A 26,950-nucleotide genomic window follows, 5' to 3' on the forward strand; every position below is an offset into this window, starting at 1 on the left:
GAAGTAGCATCATTTTCTTCATCCTGTTAGCCTTACTTCCTTGAATATTTAGAAGCTGGAGTGTGTTATTCCATGATTACTTAGTCAAATTAAAAATTGACAGCTGCCAAAATGTTCCTGATACTTTCTCTTTACTTGCTTTCCCTCTGCCGGTGACTTTGGAGCCTGTCTTTTCACAGGAGAAACAGATTCAACTTGCTGTTCTGGTAAAAGAATGGGTTTTTTTTCTATTTCTTTTTTACTTTCTCCTGCCCCACCAGTGAATTGAGTGGGCTCACTGTGACCACAGCTCCGAGTACCAAAGCTAGCTTGAGTTAGGCAGTGGGAGCACAGAGCCGAGAGCAGTGGGGGTGAGTGAGCAGAGAAATGACCTTTTTCTTTTAGCGATGGTGAGCTGCTAATTTGGCTCAAGTCATGCTTGGAAACGGCTCCTTGGAACAGGATGAAGTAAGTAGAGATTCAGTGTTGCCAACCTGCTTATTCTAAATCAGTGAAATTGGACCTCTACTCTACTGCCTTCTATTTAGTTTTCCTGACTTTCAACTGGGAGGAGCCATGTCAGCAGAGATCAAAGTGTCAAAACATAAATGCGTTTGGATATCAGTTTTTGATCTTTCAATTAGCTGTTGGTGGTTTTTAGCAATGGATCATCATTGTAAAATTAAATTTTCCTTGAATAAATATTTTCACGATAAAAGGAAAAATGTTTTAACACTTAAGAATATTGTTGAAGCCATATGTGAATGTGGTGTATGTTCTAGGCTCAAAATGTTATGTTGTTACTTAATTATCCATCTGTTATGTTTCAAAAAAAATCAGAAGTTTCAAGAATTTTAACTATTTTCCTAAAATTTGTGTGAGGGTGTATTAAATTAGAGGAGATTAATTCTTTCCTATTTTAGGTGATAACCTAAAAGCCAAATAGTGACAGTGAAACTGACCGTACACAAAGTTCTGTGAAAGACATGATGTAAACATGATATAAATAATTATTTTTCACTTTTTTATGCTTATTCCTGTTCCTTTAATAATGGTGGGCACTTAATCTAGATCAGTATAGGATTTTTAAGCAAAGCTTTGTCTTCTGTCCAACAGGTTGGAGGAAATAATCTGTATTTTGTGTGTTTTAATCTTCTGTTAAACTCTAAAAATAGATGCTGTCTGAATGTCGTATTTCTGATTTCTGTGTAGCTTAGCTGCTGATGCAGAATGACTAACACTGGGCAGACTCACCCCTGATGTAATGCTGATGTAGTCAGCCCTGCTGGGGTGAACGGGAGGTGTCATGCCTGGGCGCAGGCGGCTATGTTCAGGTAGCCTGCTGCTGACTTATAGCCATACCTGCACGTATAATGGCAGCATTTGACGGTTGTGGCCACGTTGAAGCCATTATATTTGGTAGCAATGTGTATAGAGAGAGATTGTGTTTAATAGCCACAGCTTTTTAAGTAGCAGTCTTTTAAATTGCTATGCTAAACATTTGAAAATATAAAGCTTGCCAAAGAAAGTGGTGGGAAGGTTAAATGTTTGATAGTTCTTAAGCTTTGGCATAGTTTTGTTCTAAGCAGTGTCTTTTACATAGCTTGTAACGGGTGAATATGCGCAAGCATGGGTAGACTTATGAGCAGTTTTGGTGTCTATACAAGCTTTATTAAGTGATTGGAATGAAATCCTTGCATATTTAGGACTGACTTTTTCATTTAGAATGTTGCCTTACTGCTGAGTCTTTGTTGCAAACTTAAGGACTACAACAGTGTACTCAAACTATTGAGATTGAGGAATTAGGTATGCATGATTGCATTTAAACATCTTGTCTACTTTCAGGTTATGTTTGCAACAGTGTAGTGTAATCAAATTAAACAATCACCATACTCTTTTTCTGATTCTTGCTTTCCAAATAAATACAGTGAGACATGACAGAACTTGGCCACTGGCTGGGTAGATACAAAGAAGAATTCATGTTTACTCTTCTCAGATGCTTCAGAAAACATTTATCTGTATGGTAGTATTAGAAATTATGGTTTTCAATTACAGAACTTTTTTTTCTTTTAAAAGGACATAATTTGAACTTCCTTGTGAGTTTTAAGAATGTGCTTTTGGGTTTCAGTGCTGTGCGTTGAATCACTAATGAAGAAGAGCTTTGCACTTCAGTTTGAAGTGACTGACTGTATTGACAGGACCACATACATGTCAGGTATAAGGTTGTACTGGTTTGGCCGAAGTCATCTGAAGTCTGATTATTATTTTTTTTTTTCATTGGTGTATACGTAGCCTTTGTAAAAGCAGAGGTAGCTAGCAGCTGAATTCTGTTGACTAGATATTGGTGTATCACAGGCCATGACATCTGGGAAGGTTGATTGTGTTGAATGCAACAATTTTAGTTTTCTGCAAAGTTCATGTTTAATTAAACCAGTAGGCTTCGTAAGCAGAGACATAAATAACCAAATTGTTCTGTGAAATGCTGAAGACTGATAGGGACTGCAAAATCAAAAGCTGAAGGTTCAAGGAAAGTGTTTGTTGACTGTGTCCTGTAGAGTGTGAGGTAACACCTTGAGCAGATAATCTGTTTTGGAGTCAGTTGTTGTAGGTCTTAGAATGGTCTCCTACTTAAAGCTATCAGTTGATTTTGTGTTTACTGATACAATGTGGACTTATATTAGATTCTCTTAATGTTAGTCTTCCGTTATTTCTTTCTAAATCATTCTTTCTAGAATAACCAGGAGTAATTACTTTTCTGCATTTATAGTACTGTGCCCTAGCCCTGCACAGGATTTTCAGAACCCTGGAAAAAATTCTTTAGGAATGAAGAGGCTCTTTTCTGTTCCTAGCTGCTGCCTTACCTCTTGCATTTTGCCTAGTCAGCCAAGTGTAGTGTGTAACAGCATTATTTGCAGTGACTTGGTCCAAATCGTCTGTCACCGGGTGGATCAAGTTATTACTGTGATTCACAAAATCCAGGTTCTCTTTAGCTTGATTCCTGGCAGCTTGTTGACTTTGGAATCCAAAAGTCACTCTGTAGATCAGTCATAAACTGAGCACTTAAAATGCCAGGTAAGAGTTACACCCTATAGAATGGCACTGATAGTAGCCAGCATGCTACTATGAGCCAATGTGCAGCTGTCAAGTTGCATAGATAATACCAAGTGATAAACTTTGATCCTAAGCTTGGGAATCTGTGCCCAGGCTGCAGAGAACAGACTGTATTGCGTAGAGGTTCAGATTTGATATGCTTCCCTGGAATCTGTCTCAAAATTGTTTACTTGCAAAATGAGCAATATTTGCATCTTCCCTGGCAAATCTAAAATCGTCCTTTTTCCACAGTTCACACTGTGGTTAGAAGACTCTGTTGTGTGATGTTGGAGGCTGTGATGTTCATATACATTTTGATATTTCGGAGATTATTTCAACTGCTCTTAAATGTGAAATACAAACTCAACTGTCTTAGTAAATCGGGAAACATAGGGTTCACTTTAAGTTTATATTTGTCGTGAATGTTTATATTAAATGGATTGCAACTGCTAATGTGCGCTCTGGGGGAAAAGGGGGAGAGACCTGTTTCTCCCATACTAATTTTGTGTCAGGCAGTTATATTTGCTGTTAACCTCAAATCTAACTTTTTAATAACTTTGGCTATTTTGCATTAATATAACAAAAATAGAAAGTTTTAGCATAAAAAGGTAGTTCAGAGACGCTGTCAGTACAAAAGGAGGTTAAAAATTGTATTTTTTAAAAAAGTAAAGAGTACTGTCATTATGTTCAAGTCCTTAGTAATAAATAAGCTGTGGGAGGAGATAAAGAATATAATATCTCACTTTTTTGAATTTACTTGGTTAACAGTTAATATTTAAGATTTTGCTGTATTTCCATAAACCTTTTTGTGAAAGCATTAGTATCATAAGGCTGTGGTTTCATGGTCTCTTCAGGCTGACATAAGTTTACATGTTTGTAAATAGGCGGCTCTCTTGACTGGCTAGTGTGGGCTCAAGGGAACAGAAGCCTGGTTTGTGTGCTTGAAGCGGTCAGGAAAATACAGTTTAAGAGAAGTAGTATTCCCTGGTTAATTAACATCTACCTGAAAAATAACTCAAGTGTCTTAGTTTACTTTTAAAAATTGTTAGGTAACAGGAAGAGAGACTTTTTCCCCCTCCAGCAGCTGTGGAAGGCTAAGAAATACATTGAACTACTATCTCCTCGTCAAGGTGCTCCAGGACAGTGAATTATTTTTTTTTTTTTTTCCCTTTTCTTGGTCTCTGGCTACTTGACTTATCCTTTAGCTTTTCAGGGTCTCAGCATTCCAATTTGATGTGTAAAATCTTGCTGTAATTATGGATGTAATAATATGTGAACAGAGATGGTATAAATTCTACTTTTTTTTTTTCTAATACAGCGGAAAAGAGAAAATCAGGTGGGACAAAATAATGAATTTAGCTTTCTCTTATACTTTTTTTTTTTTTTTTTTTTTTTTTAAAACGGTAAAGTTCTCTGGTATCTCTTCCAGCATCTTTACTCCAGATAATGCTGTGGCTTATCTAGTAGCTGGGTGGGGGGGAGGGAAGATTTGGTTAAGCTATTGCTTTCTTCAATACAAAGTGAAGTAATGTTTCTGGATAGTAAAAGAATTGGTTGTAACGTGATTTGGATGACAGCTGGATGCCCTTTTACACTTTTAGGTTGCCTCCCTGTAGAGGTGGCAACAGAGCAACCTTTCTGCTGGGCTGGCAGTGCTTAATTGGTTAATCTGGTTAGTTTTTCAGGCTTAGAAAGAAAAATTGATTGCCACAAAATAACATTGTGGTCAAGAAAAGATGTACTCTGCTGATCATTTAGGTACTGCATGAAACTGAAAAAATTATTTTTCTGAAGAAAAGTCTATGCATAAGAATAAATCTGTTTTGAAAATTAAGACTTTTGCTATACTAGTTCTCAGTGTTACTGTGTTCTGGTTTTAGAGCTCTAGACACTTTAATTTATTGAAAGATTTTTTTAATGTATAAAGTTATAAATGTTCCAACAATGTAAATGACTATATTAGCCTAGTACAATTTAGTACTACAGAATGTAGTTAATGCATTAAATTTTTTTTTCCTGTCTGAAATGGGTACACTGTATGTAACAAATACAAACATAGTCAACTGAAGAGTCTCTTTTTTAAAATGAATACTGAGAGTTTTGGGATTTGCAACTAGACTATCTTCTTGACAGTTTACTCTGAGGTTGTAACTGGTATAAATTTTTAGACTTCTGCTTAAGTGGCACTTCGCTACGTTGAAAGGTGGAAATAGATATTTAGAATGTGGTTTTCAGACTTAAATCTTGTTTTTTACTTCTCTAAAAGAGGTAGATAATACATGTAATATTTTAAGGGTAGAAATACCTTTAAAATAACTGTAATGAGAAAAATTTCTGATGACTGATTTGATTACTATCATCCAGTTATTGGGAAGGCATTGTGTTTATACAGCGGGATTAGTAAACTCCAGATTAAGAGCGGCAGAGAGCAGTTTACTTGTCTGGCTGCAAGCTCAGTATTTAAACTCTCGTTGTGGTCAATAGAGAGCTGGTTAATGTTGCAGGAAGCTAGAAAACACTTTTGCTGACTAGCCACAACTGGATGCTAGAAGAAGTTACTTCTCATTGTGACCAGCAGCTCCTTTTGCAGAAATTATTGCACAGCTGAGAGAATGTGAGAAAAGAGGAAACCTTCTCTTCTTGGCAATAGGAAGTCTTCCTAACCCTAATGTCTCTTAGTCACTTAAGCTGGCAGAGCAACGTAAGCTTCTTGAGAGAAAAAGTAGAGGGGATTTGTGACTGTGAATCCTTGATAAGGTTAGGTGTCTTATATCATGGTTGTCGTGATTCAGGATATCTTTATTTTTTTTTCTTTTTTTAAAAAATTGCCTAATATAATAATGAAAAAGTTGGTCACTAATTTTAATGCCTAAGTGAAAGTTGGAATCTTCATTAAACACCTTTCATAAGGTGTTTAAAAGTATTTCCAGGTTTAGATTAAAGAAACAAAAATTTCTGCTCATGTTAGGGAAAACTGAGTAAAAGTAAAAAACTACATTTTAATAAAATAGGTTGAAGTACATTTTTTGACAGCTTCCTGCTGCTTTTGCTTCTCTGTGGCAGTTCTCACTTTTTAAAATGTATCTATGCTGAATTGCGTGGTTATTACAGAGGCAATCAGCTATAGCATTTGTAACGAATGGAGAATTGTCTATAAAATTTATCATTCAATTTCAGCTTGCTGAGCTGACTTTCACATGCATGCAGTTTGTAAAGAAAAATGGTATGTTGCTACGCTAGTGATCTGTCAATACAGTGTTTTAACATAAATTCCACCAAGGGAAGCATTAAGGGTTGAAGTGTTGCCCTTCATCAAAAGAATTAAGTTTGTAGGGAGCTGTATCTGGTGAAGAACATGTCATGATCATGCCATTTATTTCTGAGACCTGTAGATAAAACATACATAGATTGCCTCTGAAGCTGGTGCTGGAGTTGAAGAACCAATAAAGTATCAGTGGGTTCTAGTCATTGGTATTAATCATTCCCAATTATTTATTTTCTGGAAGGTATTTAACTATGCTATGTAAAGTATAACATTTATTTGTAGTAGCAGAATGAGCCTTTTGTCAGTTCATGGCCAACAGCTTTTTTTTTAGCTGTGCTATATTGCATTTATTAAAAAAAAAACAAACAAACCCTAAACCAACAAAAAAATTGCTGTTACTTTTTGTTAACATTCTGTAAAAATACCCTAGCACAGGATTTGGCAGAACTCTGTTACAAGTGGTGCTTTCCGAAAGGTGTTTGAAATCTGTACTGGGGAATACAGTGGCCTGCTTTGACTGCCCACATTTCTACATTTTGCAACTTAACATCCTCAGATTTAGGTAGCTTTTATAGTATATTGAACTGGGTACCATTTTTTGTTTTGCTTATAGAATTCTTTTTTTTTTCTGAGAAACTTTAGTAGTGCTAATTTTCATGTTTTAACAGCAAGTTTGTCTTTTTTTAGGAAATAAAACCTCAAAGCCATTACAACCATGGATATAGTGAATCTCTTGGACGGAAAAGCCACATTGATGATTACAGCACTTGGGACATTGTCAAAGCCACACAGTAAGTTTATTTTTGAGTGTTAGATTTGTCTGTCTGTATTAATTAAAAAAAAGTAAAATGGATTTTTTTTTATTTTATTTTTTAATTTGCATTAAGTGGAAGGTGAACTGTATTGTAGATACAGTAGTGGAAGATTTCAGAAGTGAACTCTACAAAGTTACTGTTAAGACAAATTTATGAGCATTGTATGAAAATATGTGGGCAGAGTTATGGTAAGTTGAAACCCTAAAACACGTTTGTTCCTGTTAGCCCTCAAATTCAGGCGATTTATGCTTTCAGCTGAGTTGTTTTGGTCTCCTCAAACAAGAATTAACCTGAGTTGTCCGTTATGTTCCTTCCCTGCCAAGGTTAGATGTAATTTACAGAGAGGATGACATGTCACAAAAGAGGACTGTGGTTTCATATCGTAGCCCTAACGGTTAATATCACAAGGAAGGGGGACTGTTATCATGGGTAATAGGATCAAGTCGTGGTATCCAGACAGCACTTCCCTGACTAGAGGGAGAATTCACCTTTATTTTAGGTATTTACTGGAATTTGAAGGTCATATCATATAAACCAGCTATCTTTAAAGGGAAAAATTTCTGAAATTTAAGGCAGAAAATAAACTCACCAAATATCATAAGACTTGCAATAAAATAAATAATACTGCTAATATATTAATTCAGTGTTATTAAAAAGATATACAGTTCCTGTTAAATTGATAGTTATTCACTTTTGTAGAGATATAACCTCTCTTTATATGTGTTTATATATATATATATGAAAAATAGGTTATCTTATCCTCTAACTTTTCCTCAAAAATCAATATTCACTTAGACTGAAGTATCTGCTGACTTACTTTTCAGTTCAGTGCTAATGTAAGAAAGATGCCACAAAAAGTTTTGTAAAAAAAGGGCCACTCATCTGTCAGAACTCCCCTCCCCAAGCAGTTCAGTAAGTTCAAGCAAAACATAGCATAATAGAATTATTTTCAGTCTCTTAGTTTGAGTGGGTTTGTTTCTTTTTTTTTTTCCAAGTCCAGACATGTAGCATTTGCTGTGGGGTTGACAGCACTGGGGTTTATTTTTGCTGGTTTTTTGGGGGGTTTGTTTTGTTTTTTGGTTTTTTGTTTTTGTTTGGTTTTTTTTTTTTTTTTTAGAACACTTCAAAACTTCCCCAAGAGAATGTGACAGGTGTTTTAACGTGATACAGTTGAATGGTAGCTGGATGCTTACCACTAGTTAAATGAAATTCTGTTGGTCTCGAGAGTGGTCTGATAGCTAATTATAATAATACAGTTGTTTGTCTTCCTCTGTTTTAAAAAAAAAAAAAAAGTCAAACTGATCTGGCATCTCATGTAAGACCACTTAAATTGCAGGCTTCTTGGCAGGTAGAAGGTGCATTTTGCCATAACATAGACTTGTTTGCTGTTAAATTTGTGATAATCCAAGCAGGAAGCAGTTAGTCATGTCATATAAGTAGCTAGTCAGTCATTAAGATTTATTTCATAATCGTTGTTCTTAAGGTATTCCATGTGCTACATTATTAAGTTTCTCCTGTGAAGGCAACTAGTTACATTATTGTTGCAGCATACAGTACCTTAAACTTTAAAGATTATGATGAAAAATGGGATGAAAAGATATAAAACTCATCTGTACTTTATATATGCTGTTTGACTGTAGAGTTCTGTTTTGAGATGTTGAGTTTATTTGCACTTGATTACAGAGAAATAAAACAATTTTAGTAAAATAATGCATTTACTTTTATGTTTTTCAGCAAGGGAAAATAAGAGCTTGCAAGCTCCACACATTTTTCCAGAACTGTTTGTTTGTTGCTTCATATCTTGTTGAACTATTTATGTGCTTTATCATCTTAGTCTGTAGATTTGACACTTATTAAATTAGCATGCGCATACACTGAGATACAAATCCAATTAACCTCTTACAATCAAATTAAGACTTTGTATAGAAAAGAGCAATTCAGCTTATGTTCTCATTGTGAAGGGTTTATCAGTATTTGTATTTTTTCCTCATTATGTTCATGATAAATTCTCCCACAGATGTGGGGACCTGGGCATGCTTTATACCAAAAATAGTCTCTCTCTGTGTTTATCTTGCAAACTTGTGCTGCAGCAAAAATCGTAGTGTTTGGTTTTAATATCTATTGATATAAAGGACGCTTTTCACTGGCTTTGTTATAAATGTGTCCAAGGGCATCTAGGTAGCATGAAAAGTAGGTAATGTCTTAGTCCTTAGTCTTGCAGAGGTTACAGTCTGTATGTAATCTCTTGGAGTCTTATGTTCCCTTGTAGTAAAATTGCTTGGTTCATATAAAGTTTCCGCTGTGTTTCTGAAAGCAGAAGCAGGCCACTGATATGTGTTTGAAAATCTGTTTTCAGAGCAGTAGTAAAAACAAAAATAAATCCATTCTTGCCTTTGCTATTGCAATGGAGGCACATTGTATACTGATACTTAAGTACTTCACTTTTAACTGCATAGAAAGTCTCTGAATTTCTTCTGCCTCTACAAAACCTGAGGACGAACTGTGTACTGTTTTCATTCCTCTGATATAATTCACTGTGCTCGCTAGAGCTGCCAGAGAATGGAGTCTTGTAAAAAAAAAAAGTCGTAAGTGATTTAAAAGTGAAACTTAATGGAGATATGTTGAGTATGCTTATTTCTATCTCTTCTGGCACGGTAGCCCTGTGTCATCCAAGGCTGGAGTCATAACCTTGACTGTGATGTCTTGGGAAGGGTCCTGTGTTGACGTAATAACTTCAAGTTGTTGCCTTTGTTTTATTTAAAATCTTTTAAGCCATGAAACTAAGGAAAAGTACCTAACATTCACAGACAGAGAAGTATATGTTTTGTTATGACTAGGAGAACAAAATCTGAGACACGTTAATCCTTGTGCTGTGGTTTCCAGTTCTGTTGAGAGTGAATAGGCACCTTCTACTTGTGAACTTGAGCAAATTCCAGCTATGCTGAAAGTATGTTAAATAACCATTATGAACATGAGTATTAAACATTAATGATATTAACAAGTGCTTTTGTGACTTCTGGAAGATTGATTCCTTGTGCTCAAGTGTTATGATTTCATTATTGCAAGATTAACTTTTCTGTTAGTTTTATTCACTGAGATCATTCATAATGAAGTTGTCTGCATTGTGAAATAGTGCGGTATGAAATATGAAATATGCTGAACCTTGCTTAGGAAAAAAAAACTGTTGGATACATTTGACATCATGGTTTTTTTCCTCACTATTTCTCTTCATTCATAGGATAACTGATAATAAAAAAAAATAGGATGCATAGGGAATATTTCAAATTGATGAGGGCTGGCCAAAGTGGCAATTGCTCTGGCTTTTTTCAGTTATTCATGGGAAATGATGGACAGACTGTGACACCGGTACACCTTCTTTACTCCTGGTCACTTGTGCCCATGGAGTTTGAATATGTTGCTGAAAGTGTATCTGAAGTTCACTTGGAAGGGTTGGATTTTTTTAACCACACTAGTAATATAGCCACAACTGTCTAGACAATGTGGGGCCTTGGAGCATGCAAGAGCTGAATTTCTCTTGTCTCTCAACATCACTGTTAATGGTTCATTAAGCAGCTCTTGAGTTATCCCTTTGCTGTTGAAAACAAAACTGTCTTAATGTTTAATACAAAACCCATGAGATTGTATGAAAGGCTTTGTTAGTATTTAACCACCATAATTTATGGGAATGAGACTTCAAAAGATAAAGAAAGATAATTTTTCTAGTAATTGCATTTCCAGTTAAAACAGCTTTGATTGGAATTACAATGATAGCAAGGTGAAGGAGTGAGCTCCTGGCATACCTACTGTTTGTTGGCATGGTGATGTGTTCGCTGAAGAGAGATTGCTTCCTAGTATTGTGGCCAAATTTTATGTTAATCGTGCAGCAAAGCTGGCAGTGTCTATTTCCAAAAGTCAGTATGCTTGCAGACAAAAGATTTAAAAATGGATTACATCTTTAAAATGCGAAAGGCTTCTAGGATACTATTTTTGAAAGTATTAAATTCAGAATATCTTTAACCTGCAATAACAAATAAAATGTTGGTTAGTTAGTTACCGAAATGACTTAGAGACTGTGATAGTGAAATGAGCTGGCAAAATGTCCCACTTCTTTCAGAACAACACAAGCTCAATAGTACGCTTTAATTATACTCCATATTGATGTTTACAGCATCACCCTCTAGAATTCACCCAGATGCTGAAAATTTGTTAGGTGAATATGTCAGTCTCTTGTGAGGATTTGAATCTTTTCCTCCATTCCTCTTTCTTGAAGGGCATAGAGCCCTTTATAACAACTTTACAAGCATGATTGCGTTGAGTGTCTGAAATGGATAACTTTCTCATTTTGTAATTTAACAGTGCGTCATGAACCTTTGGAGAAGGCAAGGTGAAGTTAACTGCAGCAAATTGATGGAAGAAGACTGTAGGTAGTATGTGAGAGAAGAATGCTGCATTTCTAGGACAAAGCTCAAGAAACCATGACTGCATCACATTCAATGTTTTGTTTAATTGCAGTGAGCTTGCTGTTTCCAGGAAGAGGAACAAATTGTTGTAAATGTCTAACCTTTTTTTGCCAGGCAAATCTTGTCTGTCTAGATCCTTAAGTCCTCTTGTGACAATTTAATAAGTTGAAGAGTTATTAAATTATATCTTGTGTGTTTTGTAATCAATCATGATTGAGTTCAAGATACCAAAATAAATTGCTAGGAACAGACAACCTGATGGTGACTTAAATAAAAAAAATGCTATATACCTCATTCTCGGTTGGACTTTTGGAAAGCATTTTGTTTTCCTGGGACGGCTCTTCTGATGTGTTGCAGAACTTCATGATTTGATTTGTGGCCAAGCAGTTGGAAGTACCTGTGGCTTGCAGTTTGCCTTTCTGCTGGGGAAGAGGGGAAATCTACGATGCTAAGCCTGGAGAAGGAATCCATTCCTGGTGCTCCTTTTTGTATCTGAACCCATGTAGTAGTCTTTGCTCAGGGCCTCGCAGCAGTGTAGAGGGTGGTATTTGTAAACATCGGTGGAGTGTGATTAAGAGCATCCTGTCAAGGCTTCTGCAGGGGCTCTGGCGACAGCATTCTGCCTCAGCAGGCTGCACAGTTGATTCACGTGGTTGCTACAGTTCTCCTTCATTTTCATATCTCTTGAGCAAAGTTTGTATGAAAGCAGCATCACATCTTCTGTATGACTAGAAATTTGCTTTAAATAAAATAATATTTTAAAAACCCCACAAAAAAGCCTCCACCAAAAACCCAAAGAACAACCCCTGCCCCACCCACCCCTTTCACAAAGGTGGTGATAGTGCTGCTTGGTTATACCTATTTTGGTAGCATGATCTAACAAAAACTTGACTAGATAGCAAAGGTTACATTCAGGGAGGTTCATTTTGTGTTGTGTAGTTAACTTGATAGGACACTTGTCTAAATAATTTTTACAGTTTACCATAGCTGACCCCAATGGTTTAACCCCAGTAGGCAGCTGAGCCTGACACAGCTGCTCACTCACTCCCCTCCACTGGGCAATGAATTAGAAGGGTAAAAGTGAGAACTCATGGGTTGAGGTAAAGACAGTTTAATAGGGAAAACAAAAGCAATGCAAAAGCAAAATAAGGAATTCATTCACTACTTCCCATTGGCAGGCAGGTGTTCAGCCATCTCCAGGGAAGCAGGGCCCTGTCACACACAGCGGTTGCTTGGGAAGGCAAACACCATAACTCCGAAAGTTCCCTTCTTCCTCCTTTTCCTCCCAGCTTTTATTGCTGAGTACAATGTCTTCTGATCTAGGACATCCCTTTTGTCAGTTGCGGTCAGCTGTCCCAGCTGTGTCCCCTCCCAGCTCTTGTGCACCCTCAGCCTGCTCGCTGGTGGGGTGGTATAAGAAACTGAAAAGGCCTTGACTCTGTGTAAGCACTACCCAGCAATAGCTAAAATATTCATAGGTTATCAATGCTATTTTGCTTACAAATCCAAAACATAGCCTCATAGGAGCTACTATGGAGAAAATTAACTTGCTGTCAGCCCACACCAGTACATGTAAGGAAAATCCTAATCCATTGCATGAAAGGTTTACATGATTGCTTCTTACACTTTATAGAAGTTAGCATTATTGTGTCCTTAAGTTCTTTGTATCTTTCCAGTAACTTACAATATTTTATTAATACAATTCATGCTTGTTATGTAGTATTTAAGCAGGATGAGAGTCAGTTAAACTCAGCCTTAGGCAGTACAATTTTTTTTAGCTAGTGACTGTTAAACCTAATAGCAGGGCTCTAAGTCAGTAATTTCATACATTATGGCTTCAGTTAGTTGTTTATATGAAGGCAGCCTCTTCTCACTCCGTGTTCTTGGCTGACCGGCTTTTAGTAGTTTCAGTGGCCCTTTCACCTGCTGAGGGTGGTCAGGAATAGTACATGTTAAGCCATTTGAGCAAGCGCTCATCAGGCCACACTGCTGATCTAGACAGGTTAGAGGTTATAGGTGTGACAGCAATTTCTATCATTCTTTATAATTTCTAGTGCACATTTCTTAAAACAACATGATCTAAGTAGGCTGTTACATCTAGTACTTCTTTTTTAATAGTGTCCAGCTAATTCACGTGCTTCAAACCTGTGCTAGGCTTGGAAAGCATTCCTGAGGTTTATTGGCTAGAGTCATTTGAGACTTCACTATGGGAGTGCTGTCCAGATTGAAGATCCGTTCGAATACGTGGAAGAAAAAATAAGAATTTTAACTGCCCCAGAAGAAAGATCTCTGCATCGGTTACGCAAGCTGATCAAGTGGAGCAAAAGGGTCTTAAATTGGCTAAGACTGTCTCTTCTGCTGAAAGTAGAATATAGAAGCAGCATCAGGAAAACTTACGTAGATTCCAACTTTGAAAGGGTGTTAAAATTCTGCTCTAGCAGAAGTTAAATGTCACAAGGCATTGATCTTGATTTCAAAGTGTGTCCTTGAAAGGATGGATCAGTCTCCTCCTTGAGACCTGGGAAATCCCTATGGATTGTACAGGCGTTGAAATGTAATCTTTACTTGCCTTTTATTGCCACTAAAAATAAAACAGTGTAAGCATCAAGACAAACATTATTTAATGTTGGAGTTAATCCTATGTTAGATGCCTAAGCAATGTTTATGCTTCCTGATTTGTTTCAAGTTTCAAAATATATGCAGAATTTTTTTTCAAGTGAAGGTACCTCACATTTGTTAGTCATCTTTAATGAAAGAATGAATTTCATATTCAAGTACAGAGTTTTGAAGTGGTATAAAAAAGAAAATCATACTAACTTATATCAGGAATATTGCTGTTTGTTATCTGAGAAGAAAAATGGGAAGTGTTTGAGCTCTATTAGTGTTTGTAATTGACTTGATGATTGATCTGTCATCTGCTGAATTTTAGGAAGATATTGTCAAATCATTTGGTTAAACTCTTTTGGTGTTCAGGAGGTGGAAAGGAAGGACAACAGAGGTGGAAGAAACAAATGTGGTGGAGTCTCTGGGAAGAGAAGAGTTTTGTTTATACTTGGTATACTACTGATCAATGTTTCACGTTGCTCTGCTGTATAGTTTGCTGTGGAGACAAGTTTTCTGTAAAATCTTGAATTGATTAATATAACTTCTGTCAGTGGAAGTTTTTGTTGCAAGAGATCTGTAATCGTATAGAAACAGAAAGTAACGTTTATTCTTCATTTCTTTTCTGTTGAAGCTTTTGTGTTGTGACCGTAAGTATGGTGTTTGCCAAATGCATTTTTATCTAAGGTAATAGCTTTGAAAAATCTTGTTTTCTTCTAGGTATGGAATCTACGAACGATGTAGAGAGTTGGTGGAAGCAGGTTATGATGTAAGACAACCAGACAAAGAAAACGTAACACTTCTCCACTGGGCTGCAATCAATAACAGAATAGATTTGGTGAAGTATGTATTACACTTTTAAGTTAAACATAAACTAATCATGTCCTTGAAAATGTTAATTTCTTTTTTTAAGGTGTTAAATAATCTTAAGTCTCTTAGAATCTCAATTTTTGGTTTGAACTTTGGAGGAGTAGGGGAAGTTAGAAGATCTAATGAGCATTTTGGCAGCTGTGTTTTGATAACACAGAAATAAAACCTGTTACATGTCCAAAAGTCAAGCTCAGACTCTTCTCAGATGAGATAAACCTGTTGTACCTATTCAGCTGCATGTGTAATTTCTTTATACTATGGTATACTTGTTGAAATAACAGATTTCTTTTTTGAGGAGAAGTTTGATGCTGAACGGTAGTGAATGTTTTTGAATAAGTGAGATTAATACAATGCAAGGGCCAATTCCTACTTCATTCAGCATTTCAAAAAGTTCTAACTTAAATAACTTCTTTGCATTTTAAAAACATAGCTGTTACAAAAGGTAACATTTTACCACCTCTCCTTTCAAGTAATAACAAAATCTTTGATAGTGGGAGCTGTGGGATTTGGGTTATTTTTTTTTCTTTCCAGTTTATAAAATCTGGAGCGTATTTGAGACTATGTTTTAAAACTGATTGTTATGTTTCAGAATATGGAGAGCTTAAATCCTGAAGGGATAATTCTTAGTACTTGCTGTGTTATAAATCATGAGTGTGTATAGAACATGTTTTCTTTCTCTACCAGGAACAAACCAATGAATTAAGTACATGCAATTAAATCTAAACACATAAAATATTGCTGAATCAGCAGATTTCTAGAATACTTGACACAAACGGCACTTCTTCAATCAGTCCACTTTTCAAAACAGTTCCTATTAATGAATGTGTTTGCTTACAGATAAAAACAAATGTAAAACATCTTAATTTAAGCACATTCTCCCCATATATACTCATCACCAACAAGTTCATCAGACCAGAACTTGGGTTTCTAGATCATCTCAGGTTCATATTTCTCAACTTGTTTTTAAATGACTTTCTATGTTCTGATGCATTTCTCTTAAAAGAAGGTTGAATAGATAAAGACAGGTAAACAGGTGAAGATTTGGATCTGATGAGAAGGACCTTGGGGTCCTGGTGGACAGGAAGCTGACTGTGAACCACCAGTGCAGCCTTGCAGCAAAAACAGTCAATGGTATACTGGGCCTCATTAAGAAAAACATTGCCAGCATGTTGAGGGAGGTGATCCTTCCTCTCTACTCAACTCTTGAAGCTGGACATCTGTGTGAAGTTGTGGATTCCCCTTTGCAAGAAAAATATGGACTTACTGGGATGAGTCCAGTGCAGGGGCACAAAGATGATTAAGGGACTGGAACATCTGACATGAGGAGGGGCTGCAAGAGCTTGGACTTCTTAGCCTAGAAAAGAGAAGGCTTGTCTTGTCAATGTTAAGGTGCTCAAGGAGGATCTTATCAATGTATATAAGTACCTAATATACCTGGTAATATATAATACGTGGAATCTTCTCAACGTACATAAATATCTGATGGAGGGAGTAAATGAGACAGAGCTAAACTTTTCTCAGTAACGCCCAGGGGCAAGATAAGAGGCAGAGACCAGAAATTAAAACACATTAAATTCCATGTGAATGTCAGGAAACTGTGCTGGGTTACTGGGTTACTAAGCACTGGCAGAGGTTGCCCAGAGAGGTTGTGAACTTTTCATCCTTGGAGACAGTCAAAACTCAACTGGACATGGTCCTAGATGACGTGATCTAGATGCTTTGATCAGGGATGTTTAGACTAGATGATCTCCAAAGGTCCCTTACAGGCAAAATGATTCTGTGAAATAATTCAGTGTTTTTGAAAGAATTTTTAAAATTATATGCACTAGATAGGACAACAGGTTTTATGTCTTTAATGTGGGTAGAAGCTTATCATGGAAACCATAATTCTGCATTTGGTATTTTCCTTTTGTTTTAAGATAGGTAACCAGTATGCTTTCTGGCACACTGAAAGAGAGCCTCTTGCAGAAGTGATGCAGGACCCTGGTTCACCTAAATAACCTTTTTTGTTAGAGTAACTTTTAGACAGTGTTGATTTCTTCCTTTTCATTCCACTTTTCTGCTGGTTTGTCCTTGGTCTTTATGGCTAATATCTTAGAACTTGCTATGAAGTAACTGAAATACATAAAATTTTTCAGATAGCTGTTTTTCTTTAAGAAAAGTATGGGATCTAAAAGCAGTTGTTGTATTTTGAGCTCACTTTTTTATCCATCTTAAATGCATAATGAATTATGTGCAATGAATTGTTCATCTTATTTGAGCTGTTGGAAGACATCTTTTTATTACAGATATTCCATCTCATTTGCTAAAGTCTTCATAAGGTCTGAAAAGTGAATAGCATTGGGACAGTTGTCATCATTTAAAAACATCAGTATGTCATGAGGCATTTGAAAAAATAGGCCTGTACTGTCGATAACCTTTCTGTATAGTTTCTGTATTAACTTCATAGTGCAGTGAATCTACCTGTGTGGTAATTCATTATGACTTAATGCTTTTGTTCTCTAGCATTTTATGTATGCTTTAAAAAACCTCAAAACTAAACCAACCAAACAAAAAACCTGTCCCCAAAAAAATCTGTTTGAGAACCTCCTGTCATTCACAGAGTAAGATTGGACCAAATTCCCTATTAGTCCTTTTTTGAAGCTGAATTTGTGAAAGAAGTTCTTTAGCATGTGAATATTTTGTGGTGTATTTTACCTTTTTTTCCCCTCCAAGCATGTTGCTAACAATTTCCTGCTACGACAATTATATTGGACATATAGGTGGTTCAAAATCAAAAAGATTCAGATAGATGAAAATCTGTGCTTAAATCTCTATCTGAATTTCCATTTAAGTCTTTATTATATATTAGGGAGATCTCTCCACCTATGTTTGAGTGCTGGAAACTTGTTCTGAGAATATTAATTGAACATAACTAATGGTGCCAGCCGTATCTCTTTCAAGTTATTTTAGTATGGGCCCTGACAATTGAATGTTCTTAAATCTGATGTGTCTAATTCTTCCTTTTTTTTTTTCTAAAGAATATGTCAAAACTCTTGTCCCTTCTTGATGCATCTCTACCACTGGGACATACTGCATTGCATTTTCTTCCTGCTGTTTACTAGACAGCGTGTGACTATTCATGTGTTTAACTTTATTGAAAACTCATTTTTCCTGATGCAGTTCTTATGCTCAGAGTTCCTTTGTCATTAGGGGGTCTTGATTTATTTTAGTTTATATCACTCAATGTATTGTGCACTCTCTCTTTTGTGACACATTGGTTTATTCTGTTTCCTTAGAATGAAATTGTTTAGTGTTTTTCTTTGTGTTTGATCCTATCGCATCTTTCCCTAAGTCTCTGCTATTTGTGCCCATTGTGTGCAATGAATAATTTCATTAAATGTGTTGGCTAGTAAGCTTGGTATCACAAACATAGAGTCTAAGTGTAAGTGGTCTGCTCTGATGATTCCAGATCTCAGTGTCTTCCTTTCTGGGTGTTGACTATATAAGGTCTTCCTAATAAAGTAGCTTAGCAGCTCATCTGTGGAGAGTGCAGGCTTAGAATTAGAATTCTATTATTTTTAGTATTTCCTCATCCTGTCTATTGTGAGATGAGATTCAGCATAGATAAGTGATATTGATACCCATTGATATTTTGTAAGGAAAACTACAGAACCTTTTCTTATTTCTATAGGATCAAGGACAAATGTCAGACATCTACAACGTAATTCTTTTTTCATCATGGCATTGATGTATTGGTCTCCCTTGAACTCAGTTTTGTAAAAATGCCAAAATCTACCTTGTATCTCTACAGTTACCTACTGCCTGCATTTCCCTGTTACCTATGTCAAACTTTCTCCAGAGAAGGATTTCTCTTCTACTTTTCCTCCTTCTATCAACACTGACTGCATGCACTTTGATTCCACAAGCACTGAATGCAAGCGAGGGCATTTTCAAATGCCTGACTTAGCGATCCTAATGTGGAGATCAGTGGAAGTATTTTCTTCTTAAGATGACCTCTTATCAGATCAGCTTGCTTTGAATGTAAGTAGATTGCTCAAATAGGACTTGCATACCTGGCGTCTTCTAGCATGGAAGCTTAGGTGACTCACTGAGAGTAGAATCACCAAGTTCCTCCTTTCTCCAGGGACATTCTCACCAAGCACAAAATTTCTTCTGCAAGATCTATCTAGACAAAGAGATTAAATTCTCAGTCTGATTTTGCAGAAAAATCTCACCATTTATGTATACTGAAACTAAAATGCAGTGATAAGTCTCAGCTTAGTCTAAGAACACCCTTAAAGAAACATAAAATGTTATTTCAATGCTCCATCTGGCAGTAGATTGCCGCCTTGTCTTTTCCCAGTTGTCAAACTACAAGTTATTCCTTCTAAATAAAACATACTAACCAGTAAGCAGTGCTGCTGCTCAGTATGATCTGAACATATTCTGTGTTTCTGTGGGGACTAGTGTTTGAATGAAGACAATCTGTTTAATGTTCACCTCCCTATGAGTGGCTGTCACATCAGCAAGATGGATCCAAGCTTTGACTGTGAGTTTCTCTGTGCTATGTTTTATCTAGATAAGATCTCCTTGGGAACTCCTTCCCAAGGGATACTAAATAGCTTCTCAGGGTCTTTTTCAAGTTTGTTCTTTGGTAGCTGATACTGTACTTCACAATAACAAAATTATGTTGTCCCTTTACCTTATATCCACATTGTCTTTTCACCTACATGAGATCAAGACTTTCACAAAATCTTTGGTTGTTCTCATTGTGAAGTCCAAAAGCTGAACTTCAGCAGAGAGATATTGCCATTTTGTTTCTTTGGTGTTGGAGACCAGTGTAGTGGACTGTCCTACACCAATCGGAGCAAACATTGTGTGTCATACAAAGCAGCGTTTGACAAACTTTGTTGTGTCTGATGGCTCTAAAGCAACTGTTTAAAAGTATTTTTCCTTTAGATGTTTTTAGTGTGGACATGTATAGCTAATGCGTTTTTCAGTTTCTGTTACTAAAAGTAACTTTTGGGCTGGTTTTGAAGTTTCACTCTGTGAAAGACCACTTACACTTAGACTCTGTCTTTGTGATACCAAGCTTACTAGCCAACATATTTAATGCAATTATCCATTGCACACAATGAGCACAAAGAAAAAGAAGATATTTACTTAGAGTGATGTTTTTCAAGTTGTTCTGTTTGTTGCCCTTCTGCTTGTCATGTCTTGAAACAATTAGAGGTGCCAGAAACTCAATGCTGAGGTTTTGAATGACAGTTTGTATGGATGGGAGAGCAGGATTCATGTATACCTGACGAGTATTTTGAAAGTGTAAAGTCTGCAGGCCCAGGTACTTGAAATGTGCACACACTTAGGAATCTGTAGCTAGATAGTGCTTTTTAAAAGTCTATTAGTAATAACTTTTTTACAATGGCTTATACAGTGAATAAAGAACTAGAAGCCTTCTGGGAAGGCCTATTTCTTAAAAACATTAATTTGTTTGCAAAGTGTGCATTTTCTTTCACAAAGGAAAAGTAATATTGCCAGTTTAGTATCCCATATAAAACAGCAATGAAAACAGTTCACCGAAACAGTACAAATAATTAGGAATATGAATTACTACAATTAAGTATGGTTATTTGTTTTGTTCCTCCCGGTAGCTCATCTTTTTTCCTATTCTTATGAGAAAAATATTTTCTACCCTATCATTTAGAAGTATTTTTTAAATACTCAGATGTTTTTGTCTTTTGATTAATAAAAATTAAGAAGTATGCAAAAATCTTAGTACTTGGCTAAATACGTGACTTAGGCGTGAGCTCTTGGAACAGTCACTTCATTCAGCAGGGCCATTGCAATGATGCTACGTTGCTGCAAGTTGAATGTTACACAATTCTGCCATTTTAGCCAAAATTCTCTAAATATGGTAGTCTTCTAGCAGCATCTTGTTTTACCATTAATTCAGAATTCTTTTTAATGCAGCAACCCCCTAAATATTTTAGAAAAATCTGTTTCATTAAATAATTCTGTGGTAGGACAGTTTGTACTAATGCACATATAGAATCATAGAATCATAGAATCATAGAAATAGAATCATAGAATCATAGAATATAGAAATTATACTTCTTTACCTCAGAACCAAATTAGGAAATAGCAACATGTTTAAAACACAGCAGGAAGCATCCCTACTCTCCTAACCCCCATCAAAAAGGCAAAAAATTGAATCTATATGCATGACCTCTTAAAAGGAAGGTTATATGAAGGCAAGGAAAGGTTCTGATCTTATAGTCTGTAACTGCCTGTTTCGCGTGACATCAAACATGCTTGCTGTGTATCTTTTCTATTTAACCAAGACAAGCAATAATGTTTACTGTTTTTGTTATTACAGATACTATATATCAAAAGGTGCTATTGTTGATCAGCTTGGAGGAGATTTAAATTCTACCCCGCTTCACTGGGCAACAAGGTGGGGAAAAGTCTTCTGGAGTTTACTTTTCCTGTGTTTTTTTCTTAACTTGGAATCTGCTACTGATTGATTTACGAAATTGCTGTATTTTCTGGTAATGCTTTGCAGAGGAATTAATAGTCAGTCATTCATAACTGGGCACACTCTGAATATGAGATGTTTGCACTACAGGAGCTTTCAGCATATAATTCAGATTTTGTCTTATCTTTTTCTGATATAGAGGAAGATGATTGCTGTGATAGGAAAAAAATTAAAGTAAAATTAGAGCCTATCGTCACCTTGGTTTACTCTTACTTTGGAGACCTTATTTTTGTCAGTCTTCTGAAGTTCAGCAACACTTGTGCAGATGGGGCTTGGGATGATTTTGTGTGACATTGTCCTTGCGGTGTTTTGTCACGTGTGTGAATTTATTTTAAGATGCACTTAAAATCAGATTTAAGATGTAGAAGATGGTCCAAGAATGATGAATGGCCGGGAAAATTGAAGACAGCCTTTGAGTAGTAGCTACCCCTTCAGACAACTGCCTAGAAATAGGCTGGAAAGGAACACTGTCCGTATTAATATTTTTAACTGAGGCTTCAAAAGGAGGCTTACCAAATTAGCTTTTAGAACATTTAACGTATCAAAATAATTTGTTTACTAAAGCTGAGGACTTGCTTGTTAGCCTCTGCTAAAGATTTTGGCTTGTATTTTTTTTTTGTTACAGATCACACTCTGTGTTCTGTGTTAATAGCACAAAAGCTTGATAAAACTTCCTAGTGTTCATAACTGTAATCTGTTGTTCCGTAAAACATTTTCTGAAGCAGCTTCTGACATGTAAAAGGTCTTTTTGCTCGTGTAAGAAACTGTGTGCTAACAGATAGGTGCCGTATGAACAAGAAGGATATGTGTATGCTCATTACGCCAAAAATATACTTAAGCTTTTAATGTAGTGCGGAGGAAGTGTAGGTCTTCAGCTTTCCTTTTTATTTCACTGTTTTTAATAGTAGAAAGATAAACGATATGTCCAACAAAAAGTGAAAGTGTATATCTGGTTTGACATCTCTTAAAAAGCAGGTTTTGTATGTGGATTGGAACAAGTCACAGTAGACTAGATTTCTAAAATAATGACTTGGTTTTTTTGTTGACTGGCCTTTTGGTATACAACACACTTAAGCCAACTGCATGTGGTGCATGCATTGGCTGCGTAGTATTTGCTCCTGTGAATGAGTTTGCTTACTCAATTGCAGAATCAGATCGTGCCAAATGTTATTTTCAAAATATGAGTCAAAGTGCAGAAGCTCTGGTAGCGTAATTTGCTAAACATATTTATTGTGTTAAAATATTCAAATTTTAATATTTTTTTTCTGTATATAGTTACTCAGTTGTTTATTTTTTGTTTTTTTATTACATTTAGACAGGGTCACTTATCCATGGTTGTACAGCTGATGAAATATGGGGCAGATCCGTCGCTAATTGATGGAGAAGGATGTAGCTGTATTCATCTGGCTGCCCAGTTTGGACATACTTCGATTGTTGCTTACCTGATAGCAAAGGGACAGGTAAATTTTAAGTAATATCACATTTAAATAGATTCTACTCAAAATTAGAATAGAAAAACAATTGAAAGCAATACCTGTCATTCAGGAAGTGCAAAATATTTGCCCGACTAAATTTAAAAATAATTCAGTGTCTTTTACTCTAGACTACAGTATTGATGTGCTACCTGCTAACTTAATTTCCTTTAACAGTGGTCTGAGTACTTTGACTTTAATTCATACCTGTCTAGTGTAGTGTGTGGAAATTCTAGCAGTATTCTTTTACCATTCTTTATTTCTAATTAATTTAATCTTTAAATGTTAACAGTGACAATGATAGGAAATATTTTAGAGTTCTTCACAGAATCATTAGTTTATACATGGGTAGAGAATGTAATGACAGAGAGTTCTCACAGGTTGTCTCTTTTTTTTACACCTCAGTCCACAACTTTTATTTATTGCTGTTACTAATTGCATGCATGTGTAAATAAAAAAAAAAAAACCCCAAAACCTTCTTGCTAGCTTCTTATATTACTGCTAGATCTGTAAAATGTGTATATAGCGTGTGTATTCATTACAATGTTCGCATTGTCTCCTGTCCTTCATTCTGTATGCTCAAAAACATGTTCACCTTTTTGCTACTCACTCTGCATTATAATTTGTGGATTTACTCACCCACAGGTATGTGCCTGAAGCATGAATTTTATTTACTTTGTAAATCATATAGAAAGGTCAAAGCGCTGCTCTTTTCTTAAAGTCTTGCTAATGCTGTTCACACTTCTGTTTATTCTTTCAAACAGCAAGTGAAATATGATCCAGTGAGCCAGGTAGAATATGACTATGAAATCAATGGGTTTGGTCTGTGTAAAACAAATACTAAATTTGCTGCAAAAAAAAATATTTGTGCCTATATATGTAAAAAAATAAACTATTGCTCCATGCAGTATTCAGTCTGTATCTGAGACCTGTTTGGTAAAACAGTATTTAGTGTATGATAGAGAATAAACTAGGCACAAGAAGAGACTGATCATATCTGTCGTAGTTTAGCCCCAACTGGGACCAGACTATGGAGTCTCTCTCTCACTCCTCCCACCCTCTGAGAGAATAGGGGGAGATGATATAAGAAAAACAGCTCGAGGTTGAGATAAGGACAGGGAGAAAATCCTTACAAGTTACCGTTATGGGCAAAACAGACTCGACTTGGGGAAAACTATTCATTTATTTCTAAAACTAGCAGGAAAATGAGACAGGGAACAAGATAACTTCCCCCCACCCCTCCCTCTTCCCGGACTTAACGTTATCTCTACCACCTTCCCCCTTGAGCGGCACAGGGGGAAAGAGGGATTTGGGGTCACGGTCAGTTCATCACGCGTTGTTTCATGCCGCTGCTTTGCTGTCAGGGGAAGAACTCCTCACATTTCTCTCCTGCTCCATTGTGGGGTCCCTCCCATGGGCCACAGTCCTCTGTGGAACTGCTCTGGCGTGGGTCATTTCTTCAGTGCAGTCCCTCCAGAACAGCTGCCCCAGCAGGCCCTCCACGGGCCACAGGCATCCACCTGCCCCAGCGTGGGGTCCTCCATGGGCTGCAGATGGATCTCTGCTCCTCCGTGGACCTCCATGGGCTGCAGGGGGACAACCTGCTCCACCATGGTCGTCACCACAGGCTGCAGAGGAATCTCAGCCAGGAGCAGCATTACTCCTCCCCTCCTTCTTCACTGACCTTGGTGTCTGCAGCCGTTCCTCACAAGAAAAATTCTTCACAACAGGCTGGCAGACGCCTCTCAGGATCTTTTTACTTCTCATCTCCTCTCCACTTCTTGCAGCCAGGCCGGGCCAAGTTGGACCCAGTCGGCTGCCCAGAAGGTGAGGCCTGCAAGGCCCACAAGGCTCGTGCCTCCACCTCTCTGCCCCTGCTCATCTGCTTCCCATCTTCTCTGTCCTTTTTTTTTTTTTTCCTGTTTTCCCCTTCTTAAATACATTATCTCAGAGGTGTTATCAGGGAACATTCTGCTACCAATCGGCTCGGCCTTGGCCAGCAGCGGGTCCACCCTAGGCCCGGCCGAGTCCACTGAATAAAGGGGAGCAACTTCTAGCAGTTTCCTACAGAAGCTACCACCTTAGGCCCCCCCTTACTAAACAAAACCACAACAATATGTAATTGCTATTTTGTAAGAGATAATGATTGGAGATAAAGGCTTTTTTATCAGAATCAAGTTTTTTATTTTTATCACAAATTGTGTATCATTGTATGTGGGTTTTATGTTACCAAAAAAATCTTGCAGATGTTATACGTGTGTGAGCTTGTTTAAAGCATAGCATTAATGAAGTATAAATGGCCTTTAAAATGTTCTATTGTGATTATGAAATCTCCCTGTAAATGTTTGTTTGTCCTCATGTTTATATACAGATTTGTGCTGTTTATTCGAGCATATAATACTTCAGTCCAAAAGAAGTTATGTGTATTTACATGTGTACAAAGATAAATGCACAAAACTTACTTTAAAATTTGAAACCTATTATCTTGGAAACAGCTCTCCTTATCAATGGTTTTTAAAAGGATAATTCTTACTAAATTTCCCAAACATTATCAAGTATGATTTTGGTATCCTTTCCATGCTGTAAGTTTGAATTAATTTTAACAGTAATTTTTGGAAGCACTTCAAAAAGTTCTGCTTTAAAATTATTTATTAGTTTGTATGTTTTAAATATAGTCATATCAATAGCATTGTAATAACAGTCCCTGCACTCATAGTTCTCTATCTATACTACATACAGCTACAGAAACTACATGCTATCTGTAGAAGCCATGGAAAATACATGATTGTACTTTTTATTCTCCTTTAAGAAGTACGTATGAGGTCATTAATTCAGTATTTTTTTCACCTCCTTTATGATGCTATGATTTGAGTTTGGAAACTTGAACTACTTTTGCTTATGTGGTCTTACCCTGTATACTACTCGCAAAATTTTTTTTCCTTTTGCCTTTACAGAGACCAGGTTCTCTTACATCCAAAGAGTAGGCTTGCCCTTGTTCTGAACCTAATTGTAGTACCTGTATGGTAACTGAGAACTAAATAAATGTCAAAATAAAGGTCAGTGAAGGCTATTGTGCTTTATTAGTTCTGGTCCTGATGCCTTTGTGGACCTGCATGATCAGAGGAGAGCCGGCTTTCATAACTGTAGAGAACTGACAGGTGGATTAAGAAGTTGCCCCTAATTGCTTCTTGTCCGTTTCTGAGACAGAGCTGGAACCCAGCTTTGGTGTTGCTGCTTTACTCTCTTCCTGGGCTGCAGCAGCCAACGGTAAAATTTCCAGTCTGAGGCTCAAGTCCAGTCCTCTGGCTTCTGGAGTGTAGAGTAGGCGTCTTGGTCAGACGCCCTCTGGCCTTCGTTGGAAGTGAACCCACTTTAATGCCAGCAAGTACTACTCTGCGAAGAGGCAGCAGTGGCTGATAGCTGTTGCTTTTTGTTTAGTCATGTTTCTTACAGGATTTTGAGAAACTAATACCTGTCTGTATCATAATTTGCTCATGTTGTTTGTGCCAGTAGGTTGGCCTGGTTCAAAATCAAGGCTGGGGCAAGTACAGAATATAAATATAATCAGATAGCAAGTAACAGAATCTGTAGCACAGTTCAAGTTTAGGTAAGATCATTATTTTAAAAGAATGCAAGAAAGAAAAACTGAAAAGACCTTGAAGGCATTTAAAAATGCCTTAAAAATGTTCAAAATTGATGCTCGTACTACTTGACTGCTTGACACTGTGCTTACACTGCTTCAAATACCAAAGACGTTTCAGGACCTAGCATACGCAAACATGTCACCCCAGAATAAATTAAGATACGGATATGGTATGTCAGATGGTTGAATAATGTGTTCTCGTTCTGTGGCATGTGTGAGATAATTTACCTCAGTCACA

General features: G+C 36.7%; 1 protein-coding gene across 4 annotated transcripts in view; it reads left to right on the plus strand.

The window, feature by feature from the left end:
- ZDHHC17 (zDHHC palmitoyltransferase 17) overlaps positions 1–26,950 on the plus strand; it is a 76,654-nt gene that overhangs the window by 12,093 nt on the left and 37,611 nt on the right. For all 4 annotated transcript variants that reach the window (XR_015258764.1, XM_086749645.1, XM_086749629.1 and 1 more), the window contains exons 2-5: positions 7,022–7,125; positions 14,931–15,053; positions 21,439–21,516; positions 22,913–23,057. Coding sequence is in view for 3 of the 4 variants with exons in the window: in XM_086749645.1 (XP_086605771.1) it covers positions 7,022–7,125; positions 14,931–15,053; positions 21,439–21,516; positions 22,913–23,057 (450 nt within the window). In the remaining variant the exon portion in view is untranslated. The remainder of the gene's footprint in view (positions 1–7,021; positions 7,126–14,930; positions 15,054–21,438; positions 21,517–22,912; positions 23,058–26,950) is intronic.

Source organism: Chlamydotis macqueenii, chromosome 1 (assembly GCF_036417535.1).
Source record: "Chlamydotis macqueenii isolate bChlMac1 chromosome 1, bChlMac1.mat, whole genome shotgun sequence".
In the NCBI taxonomy this organism is placed as follows: domain Eukaryota; kingdom Metazoa; phylum Chordata; class Aves; order Otidiformes; family Otididae; genus Chlamydotis; species Chlamydotis macqueenii.